General features: G+C 44.3%; 1 protein-coding gene across 1 annotated transcript in view; it reads right to left on the bottom strand.

Moving 5' to 3' along the window:
* Positions 1-402: 402 nt before the first annotated feature.
* The window catches only part of EXOSC1 (exosome component 1), a 148,713-nt gene continuing 133,599 nt past the window's right edge, over positions 403-15,516 (bottom strand). Inside the window, exon 8 of the mRNA XM_078643581.1 lies at positions 403-893. Coding sequence (XP_078499707.1) covers positions 787-893 — 107 coding nt within the window. The 3' untranslated portion in view covers positions 403-786. The remainder of the gene's footprint in view (positions 894-15,516) is intronic.

The following is a 15,516-nucleotide window of genomic DNA, read 5'->3' as shown; positions in this document are numbered from 1 at the left end:
AACGATGGTTTACATTGTTAATAGGCATTGAAGAAGATTCCAAAATCGCCAGTTGATGTACAACGAGTTTATAGCAGGACGCAAAGGTCAAAGAGGCCTCTCTTTCTTTGGTAAAAAACAGCTTTGTTTGAGGATTATTTTCGAACTTTGTACGTACATGCATACACAGGGGAAGTGTCTCAACATGGTCGAAGTACAGAACTGGAAAACGCTGTGGCGTCAATGAGAAAAGTAAAGATCTTCCTCTAGGGCAGCTTTTTTTTCCTTTTTCACATTTATTTGCCCTTCGCTTAGCTAATGAATAATAATCACGTATTCAAAGCCAGTGGGCCAGACTAGTAATTATAGAACAAAAAACACTAAAGCCGAACAAGCAGTGGGATTAAAAAAAAACCCCAGCAATAATTAGAATGTACCTTTATGTTTCTTTAAATACAAACATTACACTTTAGTTGCATTAAGAAAGCCTGCAAAAATAAACGGCATTACTCATTTTGTGCCGAATCGGACCATATCAAACCATTTTCCGAGCAGTATAACCACTTTAGGCACTGAGGAGCAAAGAATTTTGAGAAACAATTTTTTGTTGAACATGAATCTGCTGATATGCAATCTCTTCCGTCAACCAATGTACCCTTTTGCCATGGACACCACATTGAGCAGCAAGACTGTACATGTCCTAGAACAACAGATTTTATTTACACCAGGAGAGCTGCCAACAGTGCGGAGTGTGCAGCACAGCTCCAAGAGGCGCGGGAAACAAGACTTCTGAGAAATTCAAGATGACTACGTCTGTAGAAACTCTGGCTGCACCCGGGCCACTTTCCTGAACTCCTTCATGTGCGTCTGCGGGCACTGCATCTCACACCAGCTGATGGGCACCATCTGCACTCCTAGGAATGGGAAAAGCATGAGTCAGTGGAACAGTTCACTGCAGATAGCAATGTCTTCCAGCAAGATTGTTGATCCTGCTCATCAAACACGGATTGCTTCAGTTAGAGGTATAATAGGAGTATAGACCTCATATTCTTTATAGCATGATGTGGGCATGTCATTGTCAAAGTTTAATTGGCTTCTTCCGACCAAAGCAAACACACTTCACAAACAAGCCGCCAGTTAATGTTAACATCAATTCGTCGTCTACATAAATAAACGAGGAAGGTAAGAACTGTTAGCAATCGGCAATGCTCTGCTCAAATTCTGTCAACAGAAACTGGCTATTAGATAAGACTATCAGACAAAAACAGACTGACATTTTTACACACTTTTTTTTACTTCTTCTTAAAGATTTCTTTATTTAGATAAAAATTGACCTGATGTCATAAATATGCATCGACATTCCTACTTTTGTCTACCATACTTGGACGTTAATACTACAAGTAGTTCCCATCAGCAAAACAGGTCATTCACAGAGAAGGAAGACAATAGGAACAACACCCCCATTTTTATAACCGTATGATATATTATATCTGCAGGAAACCTGGGCTATAGAACCGGTGTACTTTAAAAAAAAATGTATTTCAATTTAGCATGGTGAAGATTACGCTGGCTAGGGCTCCCAAATGTCCTTTGATTGGGCCATGGAGTGCAGTTCCTCCGGGCACCGCTCATCCATGTTGCCAAAGTAGGCAGCATCCTGGAGCCATTGGGAGATTGTTGGAGTTATTTTCTGTATGCGGACCATAGCTACTTGTCGTTTGGCTACAACTAACATCAGGGAGGCTAGACATGTAGACTCCAGGGGTTCAGCATATCTGTCACCCAGCAGGGCAACCTGTGGGGAAGGGTTAGTTACAAACTCAAACACGTCACTCAGCACTTGAAATATCTTGTACCAAAAAAGCAACACGTTTCACACTGCCAGGCTACATAAAAAATATTTTTAAAAATCAGCTACAAATAGCCCATATTATTTACATGCTTTGCCATCAGATCCCCCAAGTTCAGCAATCCGTTCAGTAGTGTAGCAATATTGGTGTATAAATGTGAAATGAATCCATTTGTGTTTATAGTTGACAGGCGTCTCCTACACCTGTGCACAGCAGTATGCCCACGTCTTATCAGGTAGGCTGCACCCGAATGTTAAACTCCCATCTCTGTTTAGCCTCCACAAGGAGGTGTGTCTCAGTGGCCATGCCAAAGGTCTATAAGAAGGAGATAAAGCGCCCAGTGTCTTTTTGAGCAATATATGTGGTGAGGAGTAACAATTCCAGAGGGGTTGCGGGGGAAGGTGGAGAGGCCAGCCCTAAGAGCCAAGCGAATTCTGTGATAAGCAAGTATCGCTGGTAGGGTTTTTGCACCCCAATTTAGAAAACTGTTCAATGTTAGGAATATTTTATTTCTAACAGGTCGCCCAAAACCGATAGACCAACTTTCTGTAGCAGGAATCTTATATCACCCTCCTGGGAGAGGGTTGGTGGGAGGGGTGGCGTGAGGGAGAGGGGGGAACATCGCTGGACTGTCCAGCAGAAATCTAAGCGGGGAATAGGGTCTCTCAAGCCAAGATTCCCTCACCAACTGCCACCAATGGTGACATGTAGCTGCAATCACGTCAATGTCCTCATGTACAATGCGTGGTGGGACAGAGCACCTAATAAGTTTTCAGAATGGCTAATGGCCCCTCTGCTCTAATATGAGGTACAGTGCTTTGGCCGGTGTTAAGTATCTCAGATAGTGTCTCGGGTATCCCAGATAGTGTGGTTGTGCAATAAGATAATAGCTATAGAAAGCAGAGACTGCCAACCCATTTTGCTGCGATGGTTTAGCGAGTACCTCCCATCGGATTCTTGGAGGTCACCCATCGCTTACCAAACAGAGTAATGTTTGACATAGTTGCTTAAAAAAGCAGAGCCGAAAGACCACTGGAATCTTGGTGAATAATTATAAAAATGTCAGTAGAGCCACCATTTTCACTAAAGAGATACAACATCATACAGATCTATCCACTCTCGTTTGTAAGTGGTCTATAGCTGTCCCAAAGTTTTCCCTTAGCAGCTCAGCATGCTCATGTGTTATCCATATTCTCTGGTATTTTATCCCCTTTGGGCTCCACCGTAGAGGGTTGACCGAGGCAGAATCTGTGAAGGGAAACTGTTCTGATTTAGACCACTTGACTTGAAGGAATGAATGCCTCCAAACAATGGGTGAAAGATTTTTCTCTGGTTCGTGGACATAGAGTATCATGTTATCTGCGTACAGCAAGATAATCAAGGATCCACCACCAAGCCTCAAGCCCGAAGCAAATGTAGTTCCCGTATACAGCAAGCAAGGGGCTCAATCTCAATTACAAAAATTAAGGGTGATAGCAGGCATCCCTGAAGGGTTCCCCGGGTTTTCGCAAGGGTATTGGAGTACAACCAATGGATTTGATTCTGGCCATAGGGGTTCGTTGGGCAGTCAAAAACCAGCTTGAACAGGGAATGGTATAATAGAGTATGGGGGAGGACTTCAGTGCGTCTAACCATAGGTCAAAGCGACTGTAAAATCTGCCTCATATCTAGGGGTGGGCGGAATTTGCGTAGTCGCGCTACGCAAAGCTCTGCGAAATAGTAAAAAATCTCCACAAGCACACAATCGTTCCGCGAACACGTTGAATTGCTGGTTGCGTGCTTGGGAGAAATCTCTCAAACACGCATTTTGAAAGCTCGAACAAGCAAAACATTCCAAAGCCGCGGAATTATTGGCAATTCTGCGTTCTCCGCGGAACGCAAAATTAACCAAATTCTGCGAGCAGAACGAAATATACCACCCAGGCCTACTGATATCCAGTCGGGCAGACGTATCATGTACAAGAGAATGATATGTATATTCAGGTTATAGGGGCGTAAAACGTGCAATGCATCTACAAAATAGCACAACTGCATCACTTGAGATAAAGACTTACTGACCTTTGGTGTAGGATGCGGTTTTGCAGAGGTTCGATTTAGTGTTGTAGGAAGGGTAGTGTTAAAAATCGCCCCCCAGACTAAGCCTCAAGGAGCACAACCATATAAACAATAGTAAGTATACATTACCATACAGAGACATGTTCAGATATACACCATATACCAGTGGAAATGCCGATGCTCATTTTACTATTGGACATGGGGACTAAATCTGAACCTCATGGAGCAATACTGGATTGCGTACTGTTGTACACAGGCAGAGATATGTTCAGGGAGTGTACCAGCTGTTACAGGTACACTCAAACATGGCAATCAACAGAATATCAGGTCAGGCACTTTTATCAGTAGGTAAAAACATGTATTCATTGTCACTAAGGGCCAGAGCACCATACCTTTTGCTGTGCCCAGATGATGCGGAGCTCCCAGCTGCGGGCACGTTATGTTCAAAAAGTGCCAAGCCAAGCTACAGAAAAAAGTAAATTTTACCTTTGCATTCCAATTTCAGTTTTGCCAGGTAGAGCATCAAGTATTTAAGACAGACAGAACAGAGAAGTCTTGACAACTGCAAAGGTTCGCCGAATCCTCTTGCATGGCCTCAGTGAAATCAGGGTAGAACAAGATCTTCGAGCCCTTATACTGCAGATCTGGGGAAGCTCTATTTAGTTTCAGTATCCTGTCTTTGTAGCTGAGGAGGTGTGCTATTATAGGTTTAGTTTTCTGGCCAGGTTTGGATATAGGTACGAGGGATCGATGTGCTCTCTTGATTATGAAACCACTTGAGAACTTGTGATGCTAAACAGTGAGGACCAACAGCTTTTCGATGAAGAGCTCCATGTTTCCAGTTGTCATTGTTTCAGGGACACCTAGGATGCGAACACTTCTGACGAGACCTGCCCTCTAAGTCCTCATTTCTCACCCAGAATGTCTTCAGAGTTGTGTTGTGGTGTATATAGATGCCTCGCAGCTTGATCTTGTATATCGTCAAGATCGGAAATCAGAGTTTCGGCCTGGGTAAGTTCGGTATCCTGGTCATCCGCTTGCTCTTGGATCTTATCCATTCAAGAGACCAGAGAGTCTATTTTGGCATTGACAGATTGCAGGCAGGCATTCATCTCCTGCAATACATCTGATACTGTGTTATCAGATAACTCCTGGGGGGCAGAAGCACCCCCTTTGTGTGCGCCCATATCTTGTCAGAGGAGCCTGGACGGTTTATGATCACTTATACCCATTGTGTTTACTGAGCTTCACAGAGCAAGATGCCAAATCACAGACTGCCCCAGTGAGGGATAAACAATAGGGGTGCTGCCAGTCACATTTCTGTCCACAGAGCAAAATAACCAAGTCCAGCATGCCAAAATAACCAAGTCCAGCATGCCTTGGCAGACCCAGGCCAGGTCCACTAAGTTAAGGTCACATGGGCGCCCAGGTCTATAGGGTACCCAGACATCCCTCCGCCAGGAGCAGCACCAGCTCTCACCGGGATCAAACCCTCAAGGAGCCAAACTGCCAGAGCTAGGTGGAGATAGCTTGTCCCAAACTGGCAGAGTGGATAAAAACAACTTAAGTGATACAATAGGGTATTTGAGACAAATGTATGTATGTATGTATGTATTAGTTTTAAGTCGGGCTCCACTGTGACCATACCTCTAATTGAAAACTAGTTACATACAATAAATACACCACTGACTATTGTGTATCGCTCAGGCTCCACTGGAGGAACCAACCAGCACTTCTACTTTGTTTGATGGTTTACCAGCAGGAGCTTGCAGGTATAGACAGCGCTGTATTGAGGAGGGTTGTTCTACATGAGAGGAGTTTCGTGACAGGCATGAGGGCCTGAGATGTGCTTTATCTTGAAGTAGTTAACTAGGATAAATAAATGTACAACTTTATTCTGTAGTGAATAATACCGTAATGCCATATTTAATTGTTCCACTGAGAAGAAATAGTCACACCTATTTTCAAAGCAATACGGAGCTGCAAGGCTCACTTATATTCCACACTAGCAAGTTCTGTACATAAGGAACGTCAATACCATCGGAAGGATTTATTAAGACACTAAGCAGAAAAAAGTAGCTAGGAAAGGAAATTAGAATTTTCCTTCTTAACAAACTCTGCTACTACTCATCCATCTATTCCTTCTGATTATCCTTCGTAACCAACACCAAAGCCCATCATACCTTAACCACTAACTGATCAGAGAATTCTCATAAGCTCTCACTAGTTTATGTTTGTAGAAATTCAGCCAATTCAAAGAGTCTTTCTACCGACAGAGAGACTCTCAAGTGATTCCCTCTTTTTTTTGTGGGGACAAGGCACTTTTACTAGCCTATGCCAAGTTCACACTTTTTGAAGATCCTCTGACTTACAGCCTGACTGCCAGGTCCATACTAAGTTTCAGTCTGGAAGTCTGGCTTTGCTCATCTTGTGATACAATCCAAATACATTTTTAAATAATAAATACTTGAGAGTAGAACAGAGAAACTGTACAGCAAAACCACACCGCAGATTAAAGACAAAGTCAGAGTGACCAGCGTCAGAGGGATGTGGACACTGGTGGTGAGCTCCCAGTCGGTCATGCGGACAAACAGCAACACCCAAATAGCCTGTCCCGCACTGTTGCTGCTGCTTAGTTGAAACACTACATACCAAGAGGTGGAGGCAATGAGGGATTCAATGAAGCCCCTCACTTAATTGTGTAAAACAATTGAAGTAAGAGGAACCCGTCCTGTGAAGACGGCTAGCATCCATATAGTGCTTAAAGAGCAAAGAAAGCAGAGTATAGACATCAGCCTGGTGTGAGTGACTTAGCTAGGAGCTGAACTGAGGTTCACCCACAAGGAGAAGATAGAGGACTCGCTCGAGTGAATCAACCCACAAAAAATGGAGAGGGAAGCCTGGAATCCTGAAAGGAGGGCAATGAAGTCTCAGGCTTCTGGAGGTGCAGACCGAGTGAGAGGAAAGGGGCAGGAGGTGTGTGGACACTCTTGAGGAAAACTATGCTTTCTAAGAGGGGGATAGGGTGGCAGAGAGTTGGGGATCAAAGCATGGATCACTGGACCGGGTACCCATGGCATTTAGAGTTTCAATATTGAAGGGAATAATGCTTTTGAAGAACAGACATACTCCATAGCTATGTATGCCGCAGAGCTCTGCACAGAGTTATTATGGATATGGAAGATGAGCCGAAAGCTGCTGCAAATGGATGCTTGGATCTGCCATTAGCATGCACCAATATGATCCCTGATCATAACAAATGTTAGAATGAGTGAGGTACCCAAGCTCATTTACTTAATAGACAAGGACTGAGTGTTGAAGACAGAATCTTTATCTTAGTGCACCAAGGGTAGTGGTGAATTTGTGCTGGCTGATATATTAGAATAATCACAATACATTTCTAAAGACAGTAGAGGATTATATCCGTCGCAATGTTTCTCCCCTAAAGTAGGCAGTCAGTGGCCCAGTGTGTGTGGCTGTTTGACTCCCTCTGCCTCTATACTTCACTAGGCTCCATAGTTGCCACTAAAAGCATACTACTACTTGATACAGCCACTCAAAAGGTCTGACACTATTTTGATTGCTCGAACCTTATCCATAAATAAAGCACAGATTGCTAACCTTCACTAATCTTGCGAAAAAATCCCCACGTAGAAGAGCTCTCAAAACAAAATTGTGGATGATCCATCTTTGCAAATGATACTGCAATGGCTGCTAAGAAGAATGATTTTTTGGGTCACCTAGTAGATCCTCCAAGCCACAAAAGGTAACTGTCTCCATTTCAGGCAAAAGCAGAACTGGCAGGTGTCTCACACTCCTCTCGCAAAGAATTATGCTAAGGGAGGGCGGGCAGGGGGCATAGTTTAGGAGTCAGACTAACTGGTCACAGAATCTCTAATCTGTAGGTGGTGTACAAAGAACCCCCAAAATAGGTATGCACATGCAATAGTTCATATTTCACAGAATATATATTTACTTATTATAGACTATTTGTCTACAGGGAATGTATATTAGAATGAGTTTAAGTATTATAAAGAGCCCAGTAATAGTTATTCAAATTATGGCATAGGTTTAATATCCCCCTCAAGTATATTTCAAGGTTTAATACCCGCCACAATTATATTTAATCACTTTTCCCTATCCTATTAGTCTTCCTACGTTTTACCCAGCAATAGCTTGGTTGCACTAATTCTTCACTATATGCCAAGACATGTGATGCTCCCTGTGTACCTTATTGTTCCTTAAGGCTTGCAGATGCCAAAACAATATGGCTACTTACTAGTAGGAGCAGTTTTGCAGCTTGAAACGTTTTCTGGATTCAAATGCAGTGCATTATTTTGCTGTATAGTGGTTCGGTCCGGAACACTTTTTAGTCCTTTTTGTTTCGTTTTATTTGACGTCGTCTGTGGACAGTTGGCACTATCTCGTCCCTCTATGTCAGACGTAGGCATGGACACCATCTTCAGTTTTTTCCCCACTGTTGGTTCTGGAAGCATCCGCTCAAATTCTGCAGACGCCAGAAAAGAAAAGCAAGACGTTCGACGAATTGTTGAGGACAGCATGGGGACAATGATCACAAAGGACATCCACTCATAGAGGGAAATAACCAAAAGATACTGAAGATCACTGAAAAGTAGGTGGGCTAACAACCACGCTGTCAGAGAATGCATGGGCAGGAACAGTCAAGATAAATGGACAACACTGCCTTTAGGTTCTATCTCAAATGTCACCATAAATTAATCCACAAGGGCAACCATCAAGTTTGCAACATCTGTTTGCCAAGAGACCAAATGGTCGAAGGCTGCGAGTCGTGCACAGAGTTCCTTCAGAAGACGCTATGGACTAGGGCGAAGCAGAGGCAGGCACACCACGCAACAAAGAAGACCCGGAAGAAAGGGAGCTCATCACAAAGAGAACTCTGGCTGTCGAGCCAAGAAGAGGATGAATTAGGCAAAGAGGTGGCACAGGTCAAAGTATCGGATGCCAAGGGAGAGCTAGTCAAGTTGGAGCCAGAGGTTCCACCAAAGAAACACAAGAAGGGAGGATTCCGAAAACATCCTCAGGTAACATCTAAAAACAAGGAGGAGCTAAACAAAATTTTTCAGACTCCAAATTCCACAAGACTGCCTCAGTGCCAAAAGAATCGTCGGTTGAAGGAAAGTCTAACCACAAGGAGCCCCCTGCCAGGGTCAGACACAAGGATACTAGTGGCGGACGTCCCTCGGAGAAACATTCAACATCGAAGGTCAAGCAGGAGGAGAAAGGAATCGGACATCGAAGCCCCAACTCTGAAAAAAAGAGGCCTCTGCATTTCAGCGTCCCCTCCAGGAATTGGTCCATGTCTATAGTCCCTCTTCCCAGTATTTCGTATAGCTTTCTAAAGCATGGTGATCTGTGGAGCGAAGACAGGTTGGCTCATGCTCCGCTCCTGTATTAATATATGTAGGATATCTGAGCAAAGCTTCTTGTTTAAAATACACTGAGAAACTCCATGCCATTTTTCTTCCTTTTTACTCCAAGGCTGAACACACAAAGTCATTGTCCCTTCTCTTCCGTAACTCAGCTGTAGTGCGTCTTAAAAGAGTGTGCACCACAGAATGGAAATGTTCCTCTCGCTCATTAACAGGAGTTCAGAAAACCATGGCAATTCTAGCTATTAACCTCACAAACTGTAACATTTGCCTTCTTTCTAGGCCTTGAACTTGAACCTCACACTCCATTCATTTTAAATGCAAACACATTAATCATGTTTGTATCCAGCATGGTCTGTATTGCATATGACATGAAAAATACTTACAGAAACCTTGCCAAACACTTCAAGCCCCTCTTATAAAGGAAGATTTCTTGTCCGTTGGACTTGTAAAATAAATGGAGCAAGACTTCACAGATCAATATTATGCGGTGCAAACACACATAACAGCAACCATGACTGACACGGCTGAAGATATCCAAGATATAGGAGAACAAGTGAGTGATAAGAGGATATTTCTAATGTGGGCACAATCCCGGATGAAACTCAATCAACAGTAACTAATATAATGGAACACCTGAAAGATAGTAGAGACCAGTGCAATGACCTGGAAGACCGCCTGTGTGACAATGTGAGAATAAGAAACATGTATGAGTAGTCTTAGGGAGATCATATAGGGAATTTTTGCACTGCAATCTTCCAAAATGAACTTAAAGTAGTGACTGGTGTGAGATTGGAATCATAAAGGCTCAGAGTGTGGGTGCTTCAAGGTAATCAGTGTGAGTGATTGACAGGATGCTCCATGTGTGTAATCCCATGGATCAGAAAGGATGGTATAAAAGTAATGGGGACTGTGTTTTCTTCTTCGCCATTTACTTCTTTATTTCACAATCCTGCTCCTTACTCGGATCTAGACAGGAAAAGTTTACAACTATAGTCTGAAGGAAGATGCGTTGAACTAGGTTGCTTGCTTTCTAAAGGGCAGATTAAACACTTAGAACAGGGTAAACAAGATTTTGCTTTAGATAAAGGAGAACATGTATGTTCAGCACAACTGGGTTCTTCAACCCCCTTTCAAAATTGTAGCTACCTCCCTTCGAAACAGTTCTACAAAAAGTACTGACAGCCATTTAAACACACACACACACACACACACACAACATTCAGCAGAAACAATTTCCTCTGCTGCCAAGGGCGCCACTTACACACACAATGGAAACAGATTGTCCTAAAACTAATTCTAAAATGACACCACAAATCAGAATGCTGACATAGTATGTAAGAAGAGTAATTTGATCTGTATTGGATTGGGATCCCCTTCATGTACTCAAACATCGCATAAAATTGTGGACTTTTGTAGAGAAATCCAGGAAAATATCGCCTCAATAAGTGCTGATTATGTGCTGCCCTCTCCCACAGGGATAGGGTTGGGGTGGATGCTGATGATGAAATCTGGCTGGACAAAAGGGTTAGAAGAACCTGTTAACATAGTGATAATGTTTGTTAAACAATCTATTTAAAGCAAACATAGGCGCATCACTTATTCACCCAAAGATGGACTTCTACCAAAGAATTTGGCAGATCCTGGGGATAGATAATTTAACTCAATCTTACAAGAATAGAATGGATTTTTTTTATAGTTTATAGCTCTTTACAAAAGATGCTAGAAAATATCACATGCTCTCAAACCTAAGAACTCTTCAGATAGTACAACTGGGTGATTATGAGCCTGGGAGGGGATTGGATGAGACGTCTAAATAAGAAATATCACTCATGGGGAGTTTTGCTCTTTACTTCTATTTTATAATCTGGGCGAGAAAAAATGGGGAGACATGAGAGAGAGAGTTAGGGATGGAATGTTAGTACATTATTACTATGGTTATATGTATTAAACTCAATAAAATGTATTTAATGAGGATATCTGACAGACATTTTGGCAAAATTATCTTCCTCTGCTCAAAGAAAAGAGTGTAAAAGAAGCTAGGAAAGCCCTCTCTGCTTAAATATTCAAATTAGACTCAAAATCTCACGATGCTTCTTGCTGAATAGGAAATGGGCAGTATAGCTGTTTGAAGGCAAACTTACTGATAATCCGAAAAGGAAAATAAACTCAAATTCCATTCAAATGAAGGAACATATAGATATTTAAAATCAACATGTCCTTGCAGTGACTCAACCCCAAAAGCTATTTTCACTGGAGGAAGGCTGGCTGGTCCCATGGAGAAACACTGGGAAGTAATATTAAGGCTAGGCACCAGCAACAAAACATAATTCAAGAACTATTTTAAAGATTTTTTAAAGCCCAACTCAATTATGAACTCAGATTTTTAATAAATATTAAAGAAAATTCAGTTTTTGAAACTTACCTTTTTCTTGACTGTAGCTCCTGGAGGCTAATTTGTATTAGCTTCCAATTGCCAGCCAGCTGCTGAATGGACCTGTTGAGGTGTGCGGTTTCCAGAGCACGGTGGGTGTGGGGAGGTGTTCCTTCTTCTGGTAGGAGGACCAGTTAGGTAGTGCCCAAGAACTTAATTTACTTCAAAGGGGCATTCACTATCACAAGCAGATGTCATCTGCTCAAGCCCCTTCTTTTGTTCTACCAGTGATGTGTCCAAGTTGTGTTTTAGCCTGTTTCCTGTCACAGGCAGTAGGTCTACCCACACAAGTAAGGTACCAATTTTATCGTAAGACTTGTGGGAGTATAGAATAGTAGAACATTTGTTATTACTAACTGGATTTCACTGCATTTGTGTTTTTCAAATGTAAGCCAGTGTATAAGAAAGAAGACATTTTGAAAAAGACCCTCTAAATCGTATGCCCTTACAGAATCCCGCAAATTCAGAGTTGTACATATGAACCACTGCTCCTAAAAATCATATCTTGTGCCATTCCAAAAAGACATTGGTTTCCTTGATTCCTATTTTCTCTCAAAATATTTAACCATATGAATTGGTCTATACTCTGTACACAATGAAAAAACATTGTATGGTTTAGCTAGGTTGTTGGCTCTAGAAACCTTGGGTTCTTGGAGAACCTACAAAACCTTTATATCCCCACAACCCGAAGGATCTAGTGGATGTAATGGTGTATTGCTTTTGTTAATCGGCCACTGTGACAGAAAGTTACAAATGAAAACAATTGTCACAAATGGCTGCTTTTTCCTACTCACTTTCAATATTTCTTTATTTCACCAGTTATATGCCTTGGTAAAACCTTGAGGAATCTACACATATGAATTCTTGCTGAATTTGGAATTTTGTCTACTTTTCAGAAATCCACAGCTTACCTGGATCACCCATGGGTTTCACACTTTTTTCCACCACAAACTGGAAGTAAGTTGAGAGCACAAAAATAGGAAAAAAGGACTACCTCTTTGAAAAATGCCAACACTGTGGCACAAAAGTAGGTGTGTTTTCATTCAGCAGTGCATGTTCCTGAAAGTTGGGAAGATGGGGACTTTGGCACAGCAAACAGTTAGTTGATGCCATTTTTAGGGAGCAAAAACCAGACACTTATCCGGAGCACTTTTCCGCCCTATTTTTCAAAAAACAAATTGCTGTATTTCGCCTATTTTCTTGGTACCCTCTAGGAGAATCCACAAACCCTGGGTACCTTTAGAATCTCCAGAATGTTGGAAAAATAGGATGCATATTTGCCTTGGATATTGCAGAACTCTAAGCACGATCTACCCCAAACTGCCATAAAAGAACTCAGGACAGGGGAGAGGGAGGGAAGGCAGAAGTTAAGGGGTTAACATGTGTGAGTAAGTGCCATCTTTCTTGCCTTGGTATGCCCCCACTTTTTTCTAACTGCTGATGTGCTTTGACTGAGTGGGCCCTGGGCTCCTGCCAACCAGGTACCCAGAGCCTTGTTCCTTCCCGAAAACTGTGTTGAAACTAAAACCCAATTGGCATCTCTGGCCACCCGTCAGCCCCTAGTAAATGGTACTCTAGGTACCCAGGGCATGGTGACCAGGTAAGACCCCTAAGGGTGCAACACTTATTGTGCCACCCTTAGGGGTCCTGTATCCTGGCACCCACACACCGCCTTTGCACGCTGAGTGCCTAAGTACATAACTAAACAAAGAGTCGACATGGCACACATCCCTGTATTCCATGCCCACAAACCCACTGCCCTGGCATACACCAGTCACCCCTCTAGCTGGGTGCCCTATGCCAGTGGTGTGGGCACAGGTGCATGAGCCCTGTGCCCCTACAGTACCCAGGGCCATTCCTGGGCACTGTAAGTGCAGTGATGCCATTAAGAGTATATGGTGCTGGGAGGTCGACATTACAAACTCCACAACACCATAATGGCTACACTGAAGACTGACAAGTTTGGTATCAAATTTCTCAGCACATTAAAACCACACTGATGACAGTGTGGGATTAAATGAAAAATGCACCACAGAGGGCATCTTAGAGATGCCCCCTGAAACCTAACCCCAATCCACGTCTGGACTGAGAGGCTGCCTAGGCTGCCACACAGCAGACATGTTGCTGGACCCCTGGGTGGAGAGCCCCCGCTCTCCTGGGCCTGCAACAATGCACATCCTGGGCGAGGTGCTAGGGGGGAAGCTTCAAAGGCCTGCCGCCTCTGTGAGCTTCTCCAGACCATTTGCTGTACCCAGCAACTGGCCCCCACCAGTCCTGACCCCCACTCTGGTGGGAAGACTGGCGGGAAAAACTATGTAAGGAAGGGGGGTGTTCCAGCCTGTACCAACCCCACCCCTCAGGTGGGGGAGACTAGGTGAAGCACGACCCCGGGCTCAGGCCATCTTGAAGATGGGGAGCCCTGCCCAATCACAGCTAGGCTCCTGCCCCCCTCCCACAGGAGAGGAGCAGGCTAGGGGGTGTACCCACCCCAGGACAGGGACCTATTGGTCCCTGCCCTTGCCCTAACTGTAACGCCCCTAAATTCAGTATTTAGGGGCTCCCTGAACCTTCCTTCCTCAGATCCAGGTACGAAAAGGAGAAAGAAGATCAAGAGGAAGAAGACCCACCGTGCAGCTGCTAACAACAGGACGACCACAACTGACTTGGCCCCAGCCCTTCCGGCCTGTCAATCCTGGAACCTGCTCCTGCCTAAACCCCGGCGACTCCAGCGGACAGCAACCTTGGGACACCCAGATGACCTGCCTGCCTTGACCCTCTTGAAGATTGGGACTCCCATCAGCAGAGGCTCTGCTGCAACAACCCCCTGGTGCCAGCCAGGAAGCTCTGGACCAGCCCACTCTGCACCCACCGAGCCCGGCCCGTGCCCAAGTGATCCAAGACCACAAGGACGTCCCCCGGCGACTGGGACCCGAAGTCCAGTGCCCAAAGAACTGCCTCCTCGACGAACCAGACGACGCCTGCAGGCTCAGAACCAGGGGCCCCCCAACCGCGACCAGCTGAGGGTAAGCTTTTCCGACACCCAAAGACACCCCTGCACCCGGTTCCCTGCGTCTCCCTTTGGGGTACCTACCTGTGCTCCAAGATCCCAACTTACCTCTCGAAGTGGTGGTCGCCCCTGAAGAGTCTCCGTCCCCGAGCCTGCAGCCTTTGTTCATCTTTTACCTTTCCCATTGAATAACATTGAGCGCCCGACGGCTCAAAAGCACCCTGCACCCTGCCGCCTGAGTGCCGCTGGCCGTGCCACCTTTGTCCTATCCTACTTCCCCCTGAGCAAGTGACCAGGAGCTCAGCTCCCACAGCCGCGTGGCTGCTAGCCAGCAGCCACCAACCGAAGGCCCCCTGCCTCTCATTGGATAACATTGGGCCTAACTACCTCTGCACCCGGCCGCGCCTATGCCGCTGAGGGTGAACCAACTGTACCTACCTGACCCTGGGGGACCCCTGAGTCTATGCCCAGAACCTTAACTTCTTCAGCCGAGTACTCACCTGGAAACCGGTAACACACTTACCTGCCATTGGATAACATTGACTGGTTTGACTAGAAAAATCTTCAAAGTGTCTACTTTTGAAAACCTAAAATATTCATATAAAATCAACCGAATTCCTAAGTACTCACCTGTGATCAGGAGAGAAGCCAGTACTGTACCTTGTAGCCCAGTACTGAACCGCAAAAGTAATCCTTATCGGGTTTACTAGTAACCTGTATTTTCTCCATAGGAATCCATTGTCTGCTTTTCTATGAAATTTCTTCTAAGTGTCTACTTTT

This window comes from Lissotriton helveticus, chromosome 5_1 (assembly GCF_964261635.1).
Source record: "Lissotriton helveticus chromosome 5_1, aLisHel1.1, whole genome shotgun sequence".
NCBI lineage: Eukaryota > Metazoa > Chordata > Amphibia > Caudata > Salamandridae > Lissotriton > Lissotriton helveticus.
The sequence above is the reverse complement of the archived record's forward strand: the minus strand, read 5'-3'. Positions and strand labels throughout refer to the sequence as shown.